Genomic DNA, 17,837 nt, shown 5'->3' on the forward strand with positions numbered 1-17,837 from the left:
GAGTAGACACGGCACCAAACCTGCAGCGAGCGCATGTCGACTAGTGGCGCCCTCCGCAGCCTTAACCCCAGAAGTCGTCTCTGCAAACCAAGTCTTAAAGGAACACTAAACCTAGAAAATCAACCAGAACATTAATCAGGAGAGATCGCCCGTCTGCAGGATTTCCTACATGCTCCGTAAATAAAAAAAATCTCGTAGAAATCCTGCAGAGAACAAGGGTAAGGCTGGGTCACACAGTGCAGATTTGCTGCAGGTTTTTTAAGCCAAAACCAGAATTGGATCCAGGAGAGCAGAGCTAGGCGGCCTTTCTTAATATACTTCTGTTTAGGTTCCACTCCTGGCTTAAAAACACATGCAAAAGTTGCAGAAAATCTGCAGTGTGAAGACAACCCTAGGGCTCATTCAGACGAGCGTAAAACTCGTCCGTGTGCGGTGCGTAGAAATCACTCCCAGCACACGGACCCATTGATTTCAATAAGGCCATTCACACATGAAGGAGTTTTCACGCAGCGTGTCCTAGAATGGTGTTTTTCACACACCTGCGCGCTCATTGAAGTCACTGGGTGTGAAAATCGCGGACAGCACATGGACGCACATCCGTGTGCAGTACGTGATTTGCGCATCAATTCTATTGCAAAAAAAACCAAAAAACAACGTGCTTTGCGAGTGCGTGAAAACCACAAGCCACACGCAAAGCACAGATGCAATAACGCAACTCACACGGACCAGATCTACCGCGTATTTTATGCACGTGAATCTGATACGCTCGCATGAATGTAGCCTCAGTCTCTTGCTAAAGTTCCATTTTTGGCTGGGGAACGGTGAAGTGGGTGGGCTTTAGCCAAGGGGGCGGTGTTTAAAAATATTTTTGTCCTACTGCAAACAAGATAGAGGGGGGAGAGCTACTGCTCCAGCTAGGGGTCATACAGGGCAGGGAGGACACGGCTGATCTCCCGGGACACACGGAGAAGTGTTTTTTTTTTTGTGTATCTCTAAGTTTATTGTTCCTTTCTGTGACCCTTGGGTTTTACCCATCTAACGCGTCAGGAGGTTACATCGGTGGGGGGGATTGAGCCAGGAAGTCTACAAACTGCTAAAACAAGCAGCAAATGTGTATTACACTAGGATAGTATGACGGACGCAACGAATCCTATGGCAGCACATTCATCATCAGCCCAGACATCTCACAGCAATCATGTGAATAAAGGGAAACCCAAGTGTCACAGCTCGAGACCACCACCGAGGCAACCGGCTGATCCCTCACCATGAACTCGGATTATTCTACGGTCTAGATCTCCAGCGATATGGGAGACCTCGTCCTCACCTGAGCGTATCCACAGAACGCAGCCCAAGCTCCACATTAAGCACAATACAGCTTTTTATTTAGATGCTTAAATGAATACAAAGGGAAAGAAAGATCACAAAATACTACTACAACAGTGTGCCAAATATTAGATGGAATAAATGAACATCACTAGGTGGGCAACTAAATATACTAAGAACGAAAATACGGCATTGTGTTCTCTTGTTTGATACTTTAAACACAATACATATTATACAGATTTCCACCTTCAGAAAGGTATCAGAATAGGTCGACTAGCAAACATTTTGTTTTTTTCTTGCAATGGAGCGCCCTAGTTTAAAGCGTGCCCGCCACTTACGAACAGCAGAAGCGGCCGTCCTGCGGAGGAAACGTCTACTCAGCCTTTCCTTAGGAGCCGTTATCCTCAATGTGACAGCGTTTTCCAAGGAAAGGATAGGCTGCTCGGCCACAGAACGGTCGTCTGGGCAGAACGCCAGCACCGCGGACGCTTTATGTAGTTACCTCTCATCCAGGGTTTTCCAACAGCTCAATGTCCAGGGTAGCGAACAGTATCTATTACAATAGTCCAGATATATTTTATATGACCGACTCCATTTTCAGATTGTACAGATTATGTGCAAAAACCCAAGTTCATCAAAATTCATATTAAGTTTGTGTTTTTTTTAGATTTTCTTTTTTTTTTGTTTAACTATAGCAGTTTCAAGCCTTTCGCTAAGTAAACTCGATACAGCGTTAATTACACAGCAGGCCATCACTAAATTAAAAAAAGAAATCTATAGTGGGTACACAAGAACAATTTCGTAAGTCTCACTTTGAAGAAGTCTAAAATACTGTACAAATATACATTTTAACTATTCAGAATGAGTACATGACAGGGAGGAAAAAAGAAAAAAAAAAAAAAGTATCCCAAAATTCTATACACCGTGATCCAGAAATTCGGAATAACCTGCACAGGGCGTCTTGTAGTTTAGGGGGATGAAAACTGCGCTCAGTGAGGTTTACCGGATTTCTCGGCATCACGTTTTTGTTTTTTTTTCGGTTTTCAAATTTTTTTTTGTAATAGAAAAAAAAATATCAAAATGATGAACATGTGAGAAAAACTCAAAAAGAAAAAAAAATGCAGCTAAAACACATCTGTGCATTTTGTATCATCCAATGTTGCTCATCACATCGGTCTGTGCCAAACGCAAGATAGAGCGAGCCATGGAAATAAAATGGTGGATTATCCGGCGTCTGATGTCACCGTGCAGGAGACCCCTCCAAGTAACAGTTCGATAGGATCGCTTGCCAGTCCTGTTGTAATGAAAATATTTTATCAGCTACGAGGCTGTACATACAAGTGGTATCTAAAAAGTTGAACCTATACTTCTTGGCTGCTTAGTCCTACTCCTGGTAGACTGTTGTGCACCTTGTCTGTAACAGTCACGTTAAAGTGATCGCCGTCTTCGCGGTTATTTGTGCTCGTCTGCCACTCCATCGGCTGCTCGGACAAATTCTCCTCTTTCACGGACACATTAGGTAACGACAGGGACTTCTCTTTAGACCAGAATTCTTCGGCTTTGTCGTGAGAGTTTGTTTTGCATTTGGCTTCCTCCTCGTCGCTCTCGACTAGCCGATCTTTCTCAAGCTCTGGTCCGTTTTCAGCATCCTTACTGTGGTTGGAATCATTGATCGGAGTTTCTTGCTTTACCTCCGGCTTGCTCTCCTCCAAGTCCAACTCTAGCTGCGCTGACGCAGGTTCAGAACGCGTGAGCTCATCCTTCGGGCCAGGGGGATCAGATTCCTCCTCGTCATTGTCAGAGCTGTCCAAAATTATTTCACTACACTCCTTAGAACGATCGTTTGCCTTTGGCGCAGCGTCTGTTTTTTGGTTTTCTAGCAATTTCACGGGTTGCTCTGAAAGACTTGTGTTCTGTTCAGAATTTGGGGACTTATTGAGGACTTTAACATCTTTCTCGGGACTTTGCTCAATGACACTTTCGCTCGAGTCCTCTGCGGCATTTGCCGAAGTATCGGATGAGCTGGACTCGTTAATTTTTTTCTTGTCCACAGTTTTACTTGCATTCGGAGCGGATTGACTCTCATCAATGTTCTTAAACTTCCACTCGTCCCCAAAATCCATTTCGTGTTGGACTTTATTCAGCTCTCTCATGTTGAAGCCAAGCAGGACGCTGAGCGTGTATCTCTCGCAATCTCGGGTGCACTTTTTCCTCTTGTTGCTGAAATGAGACGCGATATCGTTCTTCCATAACCACAAACTGGCCGCCAATTTTTCGATCTCTCTCCTGTTGGCGTAGGGCTGCATGTTGAAGTATTTTGTAAGGAATGTCTTTCTGGCTTCATAGGAGTCGTCTTCATGGCCTCTGGGGTCCAAAGCCAAAACCACTGGGTCTTCAGGTTTATCATCTAAAATGATTGGGGCATCGGGGTCGTCGTCCGGCCTTCTCTTCTTGGCGAACGATAGATCTATATAGTCATTGGAACGTTTCATTGCAGGTATTGTTTGAGATGGATTTATCTTAATGGTCTTGTCTTGCCCGTTTTGGGTTTTGCCGACCCCTCTGCAATGTACGAGGTGCAGAGTAATGGTGGAAGCCGTCATGTTACTGGTGTAAACGCCTAGACAATGGATGCATTTGTAGGTGAGCTTTTTCTCAACGGGATGGACGGTCTGGATGACTTGATGTCTTTCCCTCAAGTGATGAGCAAGAGCATCAGATATGGGACCCTTTAAGATGGAAAAGCAGAGGGGGCAAAGGGTTTTGCCTACATCTTTCTTGTACGGCACGGCGGTCTGTGGCAAGTTTTTGACAGCTGGGTCTACCTTCTCCACCACCTTTGGTTGAGTTTTTGGAGGAGGAACAGCAGGTTGATTCTGTGCGTGGTAAGCGACGGACTCCGCTGGAGCATCACGCAGGTTGTACGTGGTGACCAGTAAATGGATATTGGTGTGGCTTCCTTGCTGTAACGTTAAGTCGAAGGTCAAAGTGGAATCCGTTTTAGGTGCCATCTCTTCGTCGGCGTGAACCACTCTCATGTGGGCAGCCATTTTCTCGACGTCATTGAAAGTCGATCGACAGTAAGGACAGGAGAGGCCGTGGATGAGCATGTGATTTAGCAAAGTGTCAGTTGGCAAGTATCGGTTACAGTACAGACATTTGCTTGTGAAGTTGTGTATTTTCATGATGTAGTTCGCCACTGCTGGAACCTTTTCCGCTTTGTGCTCCTTCTCGAAATGAATGCTGTACACATTTTCTGGAAATAACTCGTTGCAAATTGTACAGATCTTCCACTTTTGGGTAGAGTTGGAGGAGTTGGCAGCTGCGGCGGCGGCCGCGGCAGCGGCAGCTGCAGAGGGTTTTGCACCGGACTGAATCAGCCCTCGAGACGCAGCATGGGATGGATTCATGGAAGCTGGTTTAAGATGGCCGCTTGAAAGGCTGGAGTTTCCAGACTGAAGGGAGTACCTTAAAGGAGCCGCCGATCTTTGATCATTACTTAGAGAGTAAGTTCTCATGTTCCCACCGGGAAGCATCTGCTTCATGGACTGGGATTGCTGGGGGATAGAAACCGAGGCATTACCACCCATTCCTAATCTCATCTGCTGCCCAACAGGGTACCCTGAAGACATCCCCTTCACCCCATAGTTATTCTGCTGTAGGTGGACATTGGACATCATGTTAGAAGGCTTTGGTATTGAAAGTCTATTCACCATTTGTTGAGAAGGAAGAGTTCGGACGTTTCCAGTGGACATTGGACCCATTCTTTGTGGAATGCCCATGTTTTTTTTATCTTGCGGCTTGGGAGCGATCAGCATCAATGGCTTGGATCTAGGAACTACCACATTTGTATGTCCAATCATTGCCGTCACTTGGTACCCAATCCGCTCGTGGTCTTCGATTACATGCTGAACTAAGGTTTCGTACGTCTTCGGCATAAACAGGCATCGCTTGCAATGAATGCCGCTGTCACTCGCCCCTATAGGCACGGAACCGTTCAGTGATTTGTCGCCACCCTTTGCAACGTACGGCAACGCAACGTGCTGGAAATGTTCCCTGTATATGTGTTTTCTCACCACATCATAGAGCGGATCTCTGTAAGTGCACTTTTTACAATAATAAACCGCTTGCTCCACGCTGTCTGCCTGCTTGGGTTTAAGGCTGTCCATCTTGTTTTTATCTTTGAAAGCGCTGAGGACTGGGCTTGGCTGAGGGGTGTTGGGTGCGTGGAACACCTTAATGTGCATTTCCAAAGTCTTTCTGTCTCCATTGTAAGTACAGTACGGACAGTTCAGAAGGATCCTGTTTTCAAAGTCCTCGTTGTGGACGTTTCGAAAGTGACTTTTGTAAGCAGAGAAGAACTTTGAAGAGAACGGGCACTGACTGCAGCAGAACTGTTTTGTCCTGTAGTCCTAGAAGTAAAAGAAAGTGGAGAAAGTTACAACCTCCTCCGTACTTATACAGACAAAACACAGTCATTTGCCACGTTAAAATGAAGAACGGCAACATTAAAAGTTTGTCTAACGCAAAGAAAAAACTGATGTGAATAGATCTCGCATTATTTTCAATGGGAACGGTTATGAAGCAAAAATGTCCGCTTTATAATGGACGTCGTATGCCTTGCAGGATATGGCCGGATGGGATGGATGGCTTCTTGACTTATGTGGTCTAGAGGTTTTATTCTGAGAGTTGCGATCCTCTAAAGACACCTAAACATTTGTTGCATCCGTTAAAACAGGCTCTGCTTTTTGTTTCCCAGAAACTGCGCCACTCTTGGCCATAGGAGGTTTCGGACATTGCATTTCAGCCACATTCACAGCCCATGGCACAGGTATTACAAATAAAAGCAGAGATTTCTAATCTCGGGCAACCATCACATCCTGCAGCAAATATTCGAATAAGGCCCGATTCACACGAGAGTATTTTACATACCGACATTAAAACAACGGACGTCACACGGACCTATGTAACTCAATGGGGCTATTCAGATGTGTTTTTCACGTGTGTCCGCTGCGTGAAACTTACTGCATGTCCTATTTTTGTGCGTTTTTGCGCACCACGCAGCCCATTGAAGTCAACGGTTACACGAAAACAACTAACAGTATACGGACGTCATCCGAGTGCGGTCCATGTTTTTCACGCACCAGTTGCTAAAGAAACGGAGGAAAAAAATTCCACCTCCTTCAGTTTTTTTTGCCGACGTAAAAATCGGATGATATACAAAAGGATATACGCACGTAAAAAAAACGCAGACACGGATGTCACAAGGAACTGCAACGCAAGAAAAAAAAAATGTGTTTTTTTTTTAATGCGTGCAAAACAGAAACGCTGGTGTGAATCCAGCCTAATGATGCCGTCACGGGGCTGAATGGAAGCCGAAATCCTCATCATTGTCCTTTGCATCATTCAGCCCGACGCAATTTACAGCTGCCAGTATTCTGTTTAGGTAGCAGACTGGTTGTCAAAGAAGAGTTGTCAGTAAAATGAGCCCCTGATTTTTACTGTAACAGATTGTAAAAATTAAGTAACTCATCTAAAACCCCGTGCACAAGAATGTATTTTTGCGGCCGCAATTCACCTGCAAATCTGCGGGTGAATTGCCGCCCCATTAATTTCAATGGGCCCATGAACATGACCGTGGTTTCCACTGTCCGTGCATGGCCCAAGACCGCAAATAGAACAGACATGTCTTATTACGGCCGTGTTCTGCGGTCCAGGCTCATAGAAATGAATGCACACGGCCATGTGCTCGGCACGCGGGTGACACGGCGGCCGTCCGACCCGAAAATCACGGCCATGCACATGGCTACGGTCACGTGAATGAGGCCTAAGAGGTGTACATCGGGGAAAAGCAGCTTAAAACCATTACCCAGCGCGTCCGTAGCGCAGCAGATGGATTGACGTTTGCCTTTCTGTAACAATGTAAAACGTGCTGCGATATCTATAGAAATCTGCACGGGGCTTCCATCGCACGCACTTTGTGGCTTTTTTGGGGGTTTGTAAAAAACTTTTTTACAATAATTTTTTGGGTGACATTTATTTTATTCACGCATCTTTGACATGCAGAAATAAAACGCCACACCAAGCAAATACTGCGCACAAAAAGTGAGGAAAACAAAATGCAACGTGGTGTTTTACATTTACCTATTGACTCCCAGTTAACATCTGGCTACACAGACGGCGTTTTTCCTATACGTGATGTGTGAAACCACCCTGAACGGGGCTCCTGGCATTAGGCAAATTAAAGAGGCTCTGTCACCAGATTTTGCAGCCCCTATCTGCTATTGCATGTGATCGGCGCTGCAATGCAGATTACAGTAACGTTTTTATTTTAAAAAAACGAGCATTTTTGGCCAAGTTATGACCATTTTTGTAGTTATGCAAATGAGGCTTGCAAAAGTCCAAGTGGGTGTGTTTAAAAGTAAAAGTGGGCGTGTATTATGTGCGTACATCGGGGCGTGTTTACTACTTTTACTAGCTGGGCGCTCTGACGAGAAGTATCATCCACTTCTCTCCACAACGCCCAGCTTCTGGCAGTGCAGATCTGTGACGTCACTCACAGGTCCTGCATCGTGTCGGCCACATCGGCACCAGAGGCTACAGTTGATTCTGCAGCAGCCTCGGTGTTAGCAGGTAGGTCAATGTAGCTACTTACCTGCTAACGCCGATGCTGCTGCAGAATCAACTGTAGCCTCTGGTGCCGATGTGTCCTCGCTCGTCTGACACGATGCAGGACCTGTGAGTGACGTCACAGCGTGATCTCTGGAGAACACGCTGTGTCTGCACTGCCAGAAGCTGGGCGTTGTGAAGAGAAGTGGATGATACTTCTCATCAGAACGGCCAGCTAGTAAAAGTATTAAAAACGCCCAGATGTAACGAACACAATACACGCCCAGTTGGACTTTTGCAAGCCTCATTTGCATAACTACAAAAATGGTCATAACTTGGCCAAAAATGCTCGTTTTTTTTAAAATAAAACCGTTACTGTAATCTACATTGCAGCGCCGATCACAGGCAATAGCAGATAGGGGTTGCAAAATCTGGTGACAGAGCCTCTTTAAGCTTATTCATTGTATAATAAAAAGTTCTGAAAGTTCACGATTTTACATTTTCAAGATCTCCAATTACCGTTAGTTGGACAGGATCAGGTTGTGTTTTTGCCATTTACTACCACAGGTGCGAGTCACGTTGCAAGACAGCGCAAACACTTAAAGGGGTTTTCCAGGGACACTTTTTTTCATGCCGGGCAGCGCACGAGCACCGAGGAGTTTCATTAATGACGAGAAAATGGGGCAAAAACAGTTTCCACAGCACTGGACTGCAGGTGGGTGCCCGCCTCAATTGGACCTGGTCCACGCATTCAAGCATGCTTGAAAAAAGTCCTGTTGGACTGAAACGTCGCACGGGTGAATAAACTGCTAATGCTTTTTGGAAGTGCTGCCTATGTCCATTTTTTGTCTGCCCAAGAAAATGGGGCAGGCATTGAGGCGTAAGAAAGGAAATCAACGGGACGGGCATTGAGGAGACTGTGGACCAATAGGATGCCTCAAACCCAGATATATGTCAGAAGTCCCAGGTTTGGAGCATCCTATTGGTCCACAGCAATGCCCGCTCCATTCATTCTATGTTTCTGCTTCAATAGCGGCACCATTTTTATCAGTGCCCAAAAGCTGCCTGCCCCGATGGTATCTACAGTTATGATGGGGTACATATATTTAGGGATGATCAGGATCACATTAGATATCTGAGGTGCGGTCACGTGATTCTGTGACCGCACCTCAGACAGAGCAGGTGGGCGGGATAAACTAAAGGGTAAGGGAGAACTAGTGGGGAGGGCCAACAGACACAGAGGGGGCCGAATAATTAGTAAAGTACAGCCCTGTGTCGTTCCGCAGGTCAGTGCGGTATCAGGACTGTGTATAACAACTCTCGTGTCAAGAGAAGAAAAAAAAAAAGAGAGACAGACGAAAATCAGAACTTCCGGCCGCGCAGAGGTAGCGAGAATAGGAAGAAATGTGTTCAGATTTAATACAGAGACTATATTAGGAACTTTATTCAATATTTACATAGAATATAAGTTCAAAAATTGTGTCCCTGGAAAACCCCTTTAACGGCTGTACCCGTGTCAGTTGGAGATGATCAGGACAGTTTGTAGCCCCTAAACACAAACAAGAACACACCCTTTCACTGACAGCAAGCAGGGATCTTTCAAATGGTAAGAAATTAAAACAGATTAAAAAAAATAAATACAAAAAAAAAAATGTATGTCTGAAAGTCACAGAAGTTTTATCTACAGAAAACCAGAAAATTCCTTCATGCACCGGAGCGTTAAGCGTCCACCTAAACTACGTCTACCATGATAGAGAAATATAAAGTACCTGATTTTTAGTGAGCGTGGGGTCCCACAGTCCTACATCATCCCATGACGTGTTTTTCACGTAGAAGTCGTTGGGTTCAAACTGCTTAAATTCCTGCACGTAATACAAAAAAGAAAAAACAGAGGGTAAGACATGTACAAGCGTACGAGGGGGGGGACGGGACGGGGACATACATAAAACATTTGCAGCAATGTCAGTGGGAACAAAGTCCTTCAGAGAGAGGGAGTCGTGTGATATGTAATCAGGTACAGGGATGACTTTCTTTCCTTCCAAATAGTTTTTGGCTTTCATTGCCCATTCTAATTCAGACACATGCATTTCTACCTAGACACATATGGGGGGACCCAGACTCATTAGACCCACGCACTATGCGGTAAGCGGAGTTCCTCTTCTGACGAGTCATAGGATACATTCTAGTTCTTAGCAATATTCCAGCCACTAAATCATTAGTTCTGCACTACATTGGCGCCATGTTTCTCAGTATTAAAGATTGACTATAGATCAATGTATCGCGGAAGGTTCCACTTACTGCCCCATTCTAAATCTTCCTCCCTGTAGGAGAAGCCACTTGAGGGCCTTTTATACCGGCCAATGATCGTACGAACACTCGGTCCCTATCATTGGCCAGCGATCAGCCAGACGTGCAAATGCTGAATTGTGGTTGATCGCATCTTTTATGTGCCTAGTTTGTCGTTTGGTGTAAACCAGGGGATGCGCTTACGTCTATAACGCAAACTGCAAGCGGACGAACGATTAGTTAACAATTAATCATACCCTATACAGTTTGCATACTCCCAATGTCGTCGATCGGCGCTCCTTAGAGAAAGGAAATCCGCTCTTTTAAAAAAAAGGTCCTTACTTTACGTACAGAGAATTGTGGCGCTATAAAAGCCAATAGGATCATATCCAATGACGCCCAACACAAGGACACTCACGTCTACATGGTCTCTGCAGTACTCCAGGCCAATATCACCCAAGATCTTCTTCACGGTCTTCCTGGCTTTTCGTAAACTGCTCAGATTATTTACCGGAAGTTGGAACATTATTACTGCCTGGAGGAATAAAAACAAAGTGGTTACTTCAGACGCAGGACAGATCAGTATAAGATGGTGAACGTCTCCGGTAATAGGATTCCTAGGAATGAAAATACACACATACTACACTATTATACTACACATATCCCTCTCCCAAACATTGGAAAGGGAGAAGCTGTCTCCGAATAGGACCGACCTCAGCTCTGCAATGCAAGATCAGAGAAGTCCTACAAAAATACTAATACCAAACAACAAACCGCAGCTTCATAGCATAGGAGAGAGGGAACAAGCCATGGTACAAGTCCCTATAACCCCTGACAGGCCATGGGGGAAGCCCCTCCACCCAACAAAAGTAGAAAATATACACATTACATTGGACTATAGATGGAGAAAAAAAACAAAACACAGAAACCTCAAATACTGGCATTAACCCCTGAACGACATGTCACGTTCTGGTACGCGGCAGCCGTTAAGGGGAAGTATGGAGCGGCTCACGGGCTGATCGCGCTCCATACACAGCAGGTGACGGCGGTATTATACAGCCGACACTGCAATGGGCGGAATCAAATATCACTTTGATTCCGCCCGTTTAACACCTGAAATGCCAAGTTCAATCACGACCGTGGCATTTAAATTGTTAGAATCAGGGGGGTGCCCCCTCAAATACGCCATCGTGCCCCCCGTGGCACGATCAGCCATTTACAGCGGTTGTTATGGCAGTCTGAGGGTCTAATATAGGCCCCCGGGTCTGCCATCTTTGTACTACTGCAATACGTTCGTATATAGTGCAAGCGTTCCAACAATCGCTTCTTCAAGTCTCCTAGGGGGACTAATAAAAAAGTAAACAAACCAGTTAAATAAAGATTACTATAAATGATCCAAAAACAAAATAAAAAAAAATTAAAAAATTTTAAAAAAAAACCTTTTGCCATTTTTTCCCTAAATCAATGTGAAAAAAAATAAAAGTTAACATAACTGGTATCGCCGAGTCCGTAAAAGTCCGAACTATCACAATATAGCGTTATTTAACTCGCTGGGTGAATGTTAAAGAAGAAAAAAAAATTCTATATATAAAAAACATACAAATTGCTGTTTTTGGTCAACTTAGCGCTCAAAAAAAAAAAAAAAAAAGAATAAAAAGTGATCAAAAAGTCGTATACCCAAAATCATAGCAGTGAAAACTACAGCTCGCCCTGCAAAATTCAAGCCCTCACATCACTAAACGGATGGAAAAAAATAAAATAAATAAAAAAAGTTATGGCCCTCAGATCACGGCGACACAAAACATTTTTATTTTTTTTAGCAAATAACTGTTTTTTTAAAAGTGGTAAAACATAAAACAAAACATATAAATTTGGTATCGCCGTAAACGTATGAGCCGGTAGAATAAGATGAATATGTCGTTTTTACCCCGATTGACGCCGTAAAAACAAAACCCCCCAAAAAATGGTGTAATCGCTGTTTTTTTTCAGATTCCCAGTACATTATGTGGTACAATAGTGCCATGAAAAACTACAGCTTGTCCCACAAAAAACAAGCCCTCATAGAAAAGTTATGGCTTTTGGAAGACGGGGAAGAAAAAAAAAAATAAATGAAAAATTCTAATTGGTCTGGTCTTTAAAGGGTTAAGTAGTCATTTACAAGTCTAAAAGATCCCAGAAACCACAATTTACAGACTAAGTTGAATCACTATAAAGAAAAAACCGAAATAAAAAGACTGGACGCAGTCGCACCTGGGCTGTAGTTCCCGGGGGGCCCGGGTGTCGTGCTTCCATGTAAAAGCACAGCAGTATTAGGCCTCATGCACACTTCAGTTATTTTCTTCAGGGTGCTATGCGTTTTAGTTTTTTTTAACTGATAGCACCCTGACTCATTCATTTCTATGGGGCCATGCACACATCCGTTGTTTTGACGGTTCCGTTTGTCCGCTCCTTCAAAAGTAGCGCATGTCCTACTTTGTCCGTCATTCATTGACCGTGGGGCCCATTGAAGTCTATGGGTCCATTAAAAGAAAACCCCCCAAAAAAACTGACCCGTTGCGAAGCAACGGCAGGGTGTGCCAAAGTTCCCAGCATTCAACACACAAGATGGATTTCAATGGACCATTTAAAAAAGAAGACAAACGGAAGCACAACATCTGTTTAAAACGGAACGGACGCGGAGTGACCACGGAAACCACACAGATGTCACAACAAACGGATCAGTTTTAAACCGACGTGGAAACGGTGAAGGACGTGTGCATGAGGCCTTATAAATGGTCTTAAAGAGGCTCTGTCACCAGATTTTGCAGCCCCTATCTGCTATTGCCTGTGATCGGCGCTGCAATGTAGATTACAGTAACGTTTTTATTTTTAAAAAACGAGCATTTTTGGCCAAGTTATGACCATTTTTGTAGTTATGCAAATGAGGCTTGCAAAAGTCCAAGTGGGTGTGTTTAAAAGTAAAAGTCCAAGTGGGCGTGTATTATGTGCGTACATCGGGGCGTGTATTATGTGCGTACATCGGGGCGTTTTTACTTCTTTTACTAGCTGGGCGTTCTGATGAGAAGTATCATCCACTTCTCTACACAACGCCCAGCTTCTGGCAGTGCAGACACAGCGTGTTCTCCAGAGATCACGCTGTGTCGTCACTCACAGGTCCTGCATCGTGTCAGACGAGCGAGGACACATCGGCACCAGAGGCTACAGTTGATTCTGCAGTCCATGTAGCTACTTACCTGCAAACGCCGATGCTGCTGCAGAATCACCTGTAGCCTCTGGTGCCGATGTGTCCTCGCTCATCTGACACGATGCAGGACCTGTGAGTGACGTCACAGCGTGATCTGCCAGAAGCTGGGCGTTCTGAAGAGAAGTGGATGATACTTCTATACACAACGCCCAGCTAGTAAAAGTATTAAAAACGCCCCGATGTACGCACATAATACACGCCCAGTTGTACTTTTGCAAGCCTCATTTGCATAACTACAAAAATGGTCGTAACTTGGCCAAAAATGCTCGTTTTTAAAAAATAAAAACGTTACTGTAATCTACATTGCAGCGCCGATCACAGGCAATAGCAGATAGGGGCTGCAAAATCTGGTGACAGAGCCTCTTTAAGGCCCAAGTTCAGATTGTGCATTGGGTCCTGGAGTATGAAGCTGCATAACCATATACACTACGACACTGCCGGGACCTGTAACAGTATCAGCACCTGTTCACACAGACGCCAGGACGGCAAGCAGCAGTCAGACTGTGTATATCGGTCACTATACCATAGGTCAGCGGTGTTACACAAACTACAGGCTACAGTTACTGTCTGCAAGGAACTGAGAGTATCCTGGGGGGTAAAGGAAGATGAAACAGAACTTGTAGGATTGAGGTATATAAACCCTGAAGTGTATTAGTAACACGACGAAAACTAAACTAGTGAAATGCTGGTGACACCGTTAATATAGAAACGCTACTACTTCAGGTCAGCGCCAACCATAGGAGTCCTCCTGTGTGACCAGTCAGATGGTAGAACCGGCCGCATGGAGAGGAGCCACATAAAGGGGCACGACAGAAAGCAGAAGAGCGCAGAAGCCACTCACCCAATAAAGGGTCTGTAAGGACGGGCCGCACGCAGTTTAAAAGGACATCAGGTCTGAGATAAAACAACATTCAAGAGCAGCGTCCAATATATCTCCTTAGGCCTCATGCACACGACCGTAGCTATATGCACGCCCGTGATATCCGGGTCAGCCGGCCACGGAGTGACAGCCGCGAGCCGCCCGCAAGTGGCAGGCTGTGCACATGGCCAAGGCCATTATTTTCAATGAGCCCGGACCGCAGAACACGGCTGTAATAAGGCCTGCCCAACACGGGGGCCGTGCACAGACCGTGAAAACCACGGTCGGGTGCATGGCCCCATAGGAATGAATGGGACCGCAATTCTCCCGTGGATTTTCGGGGGAATTGGGGCCGCAAAAGCACGTTCGTGTGCATGAGGCCTTAGAAGCCACAATGTAATGGACACATTTGTTCGGCTGAAAGCAAATAGTAAATCATTCAAAGTAAAAAAAATAAAAAATAATAATAAAAAAAAAAAAATTATAAACTTTTTGCAAACTCTTCTTAACACCAACATCTTCTTCCCAAGTCCACGACAATGGACTTCAGCAATATTCTACAAGTCAGTATGATGAAAAGACGTAACAGGATTTATCACGTGCAAAGAAATAATCCAACATGACCACCACCAATAACAGGGATACAGATACACGAGTCATTCTTTACATCCGGGATGGACGGCGCCGTCAGCCAACGTGCTGCTTTTTGGGTTGTTTTCTATTGAGGTCCATGAAGGGACTTATTGTATGGATACTTTACAATTATATTCCCGACACATTGCGTTATGCCCAGTCCAGGGCCCGAGCGGGCCGAGTAAGACATTATCTGGAGAGGACTAGATAGGACAGTATCACTTCTGCCTGGGGTGCCCCTTTAATATAGTATTTCCCCCTTCTACTCTTCTAAGGGAAGAGAAGACACTTGACACCACTCAATGACTGATAATCCTACAATGCTGCAATTCCAGCAAAATTCACACTTATTGATATATTAAAAAAAAAAAAATGTGACAAGATCGGGCTGGAGCTTCACTCGTTCTTCACGTTTGGTCGAAAAGGCCAGGGCTGCATGCTGGTTTTCGGACATGGGCCGACACGTTTGCGCCTATAGGAATGCAGAAACACAACGCATGCAACTCCCTGTGACGGTCACAAGTCACCCATGACCTGAAACACTGAAGCAAATCAGCCCTCTCCCTACAGAAGTGAATAGGGAAATGAGGCTGAAGAAGTCGCATTCATTCTCGTAGCAAACACGGAAAGTGCAGCGATCAGTATCAAGCAACCCGTGTCACATGACCAGCGCCACATGACTGAAGTCGTCATTTAAGCCCGGCCTATGTACACGTCTTGCTTTCCAGTTCACGTCTGTCCTAAACAAAGCAGCTGCCTGCAGCAGGACTGAAAAAATAAAGCCGGCCTAACATTAAAAGAAAGGAAGACGAACCGGTCAAGCAGACGATTATGTGAACACTGTAGAAAGTACCGTCCATAAGTCTGAAAAAAACTGCTCGCCTATATTCTGGAAATACCGCAGCAGCTATAAAAACACATCCACAAACCCCAGACCGAGGACCGACTTCTAAAGCGCGATTACTTGTCATACGATTGGCTGCTAAAGGAACGAAAAGTAAAAAAAAAAAATAGAACAATAATAGTTTGCTACGGAGGCAGCAATACAATAAACATAGGGAAGGGAAATATGTCTAACCAGTCCAAACAGCCATCAGACCAGAATTTTCTCGTTCTCTGAATGCAGCCTGCAGTATAAAGAATGGAGGTTTTCATGGCTACATCCATGGTCCTGTGTACGTATACATGTAAGGAAGTCTTCTCCTCTGGACAATACTTCGTATACCAGACACTATTACGGATGAAGGTTAAAGAGTCTCTGTCACCACATTATAAGTGGCCTATATTGTACATGATGTGATCGGCGCTGTAATGTAGATTACAGCAGTGTTTTGTATTTAGAAAACGATAATTTTTATGGAGCTATGACCTATATTAGCTTTATGCTAATGAGTTAATCAATGGACAACTGGGCGTGTTTTACTATATGGCCAAGTGAGCGTTCTGGAGAGAAATGTATGACGCTGACCAATCAGCGTCATACACTTCTCCCCATTCATTTACATAGCACATAGTGATTCTACAAGATTAATATGTGCAGCCACATGTACACACATTAACGTTACTGAAGTGTCCTGACAGTGAATACACATTTCCTCCAGCCAGGACGTGATGTCTATTCTCAATCCTGACACTTCGGTAACGAGATTACGATGTAAACTGTCATTTAAAACTAGATTACACTTGCCTTGCTGTAAATCTCACACAAACATTACCGGAGTGTCAGGATTGTGAATAGACATCCCGTCCTGGCTGGAGGTAATGTATATTCATTGTCCGGACACTGCAGTAATGTTATAGTGTGTTTATGTGGCTGCACATAGTGATATAACCATATCACTATGTGCTGTGTAAATGAATGGAGAGGAGTGTATGACGCTGATTGGTCACTGATTGGTCAGCGTCATACACTCCTCTGCACAACGCCCACTTGGTCATATAGTAAAACACGCCCAGTTGTCCATTAAGAAACTCATTAGCATAAAGCTAAAATAGGTCATAACTGCGCCAAAAATTATAGTTGTTCTAAATAAAAAAACACTGGTGTAATCTACATTACAGCGCCGATCACATCATGTACAATATAGGCCACTTATAATGTGGTGACAGAGACTCTTTAAGGCTGGGCTCCCACATAGCGTAAACGCTGCAAAATTTCTGAAAATTAATTCTGCATAGAAAATCCACAACTGAATTCTGCACAGAAAGTCAGCAGCGTATTACAGTAGCAGCAGAATGGAGGAGATTTGAACAAATCTCCTCCATACGCTGCAGAAAAAAAAAAAATCTACTGAAAGAACGTTTATAAATAAACCTATGGTGCGTTTTTTTAATCCTCAGCCTGTCAGTTTATGCTGTGGAATTGTTGCAGTTGTCTTGCGTTTTCCCCCCATTTAAGTCAATTGATGTAAAACATGCAACAAATGCGATTTTGTGGCAGAATCACTGATTCAGCTTCAAAAAAAAAAAAAGAAAAAATCTGGAACAAACAAATATTGGAAGCAATTTGAAGATTGGATAGTCAGCGTATCCGACCTGTGAAAAAATACCCTAATAAGTCTACAGAAGGTGAGTGGCTGGAGATGTGTGATTGCACTAGTGTAGGGATGCACGATGCATCGAAACTTCGATACGGTTTAGATACTGTGCACCCTCAAACAGTTCAATACAGCTATTTTGTGTATTTCGATACTAAGCTGTGTGGCGGCCCAGCTAAGTATAGTAGCACATGAATGTGTGAGAGCGGGTCCGCAGCTGTGTGACACAACCATTGCCCCGCTCCTGAAAAGCGCGCACGCGGTCAGCATGATGCGATGCGAGCAGCACTGCACTAATGAGCGGCAGCACTGAAGACAGAACATGGCGGAAACCGTGCAAAACACC

At 44.5% G+C, this 17,837-nt stretch overlaps 1 protein-coding gene across 2 annotated transcripts in view; it reads right to left on the reverse strand.

Moving 5' to 3' along the window:
• Positions 1-1,360: 1,360 nt before the first annotated feature.
• The window catches only part of ADNP (activity dependent neuroprotector homeobox), a 33,694-nt gene continuing 17,217 nt past the window's right edge, over positions 1,361-17,837 (reverse strand). For both annotated transcript variants that reach the window (XM_075846550.1, XM_075846549.1), the window contains exons 3-5: positions 10,637-10,753; positions 9,702-9,794; positions 1,361-5,735 (exon numbers count right to left, since the gene is read on the reverse strand). In XM_075846550.1, coding sequence (XP_075702665.1) covers positions 2,685-5,735; positions 9,702-9,794; positions 10,637-10,744 — 3,252 coding nt within the window. In that variant the 5' untranslated portion in view covers positions 10,745-10,753 and the 3' untranslated portion in view covers positions 1,361-2,684. The remainder of the gene's footprint in view (positions 5,736-9,701; positions 9,795-10,636; positions 10,754-17,837) is intronic.

The sequence above is a fragment of the Rhinoderma darwinii genome, chromosome 13, assembly GCF_050947455.1.
Source record: "Rhinoderma darwinii isolate aRhiDar2 chromosome 13, aRhiDar2.hap1, whole genome shotgun sequence".
In the NCBI taxonomy this organism is placed as follows: domain Eukaryota; kingdom Metazoa; phylum Chordata; class Amphibia; order Anura; family Rhinodermatidae; genus Rhinoderma; species Rhinoderma darwinii.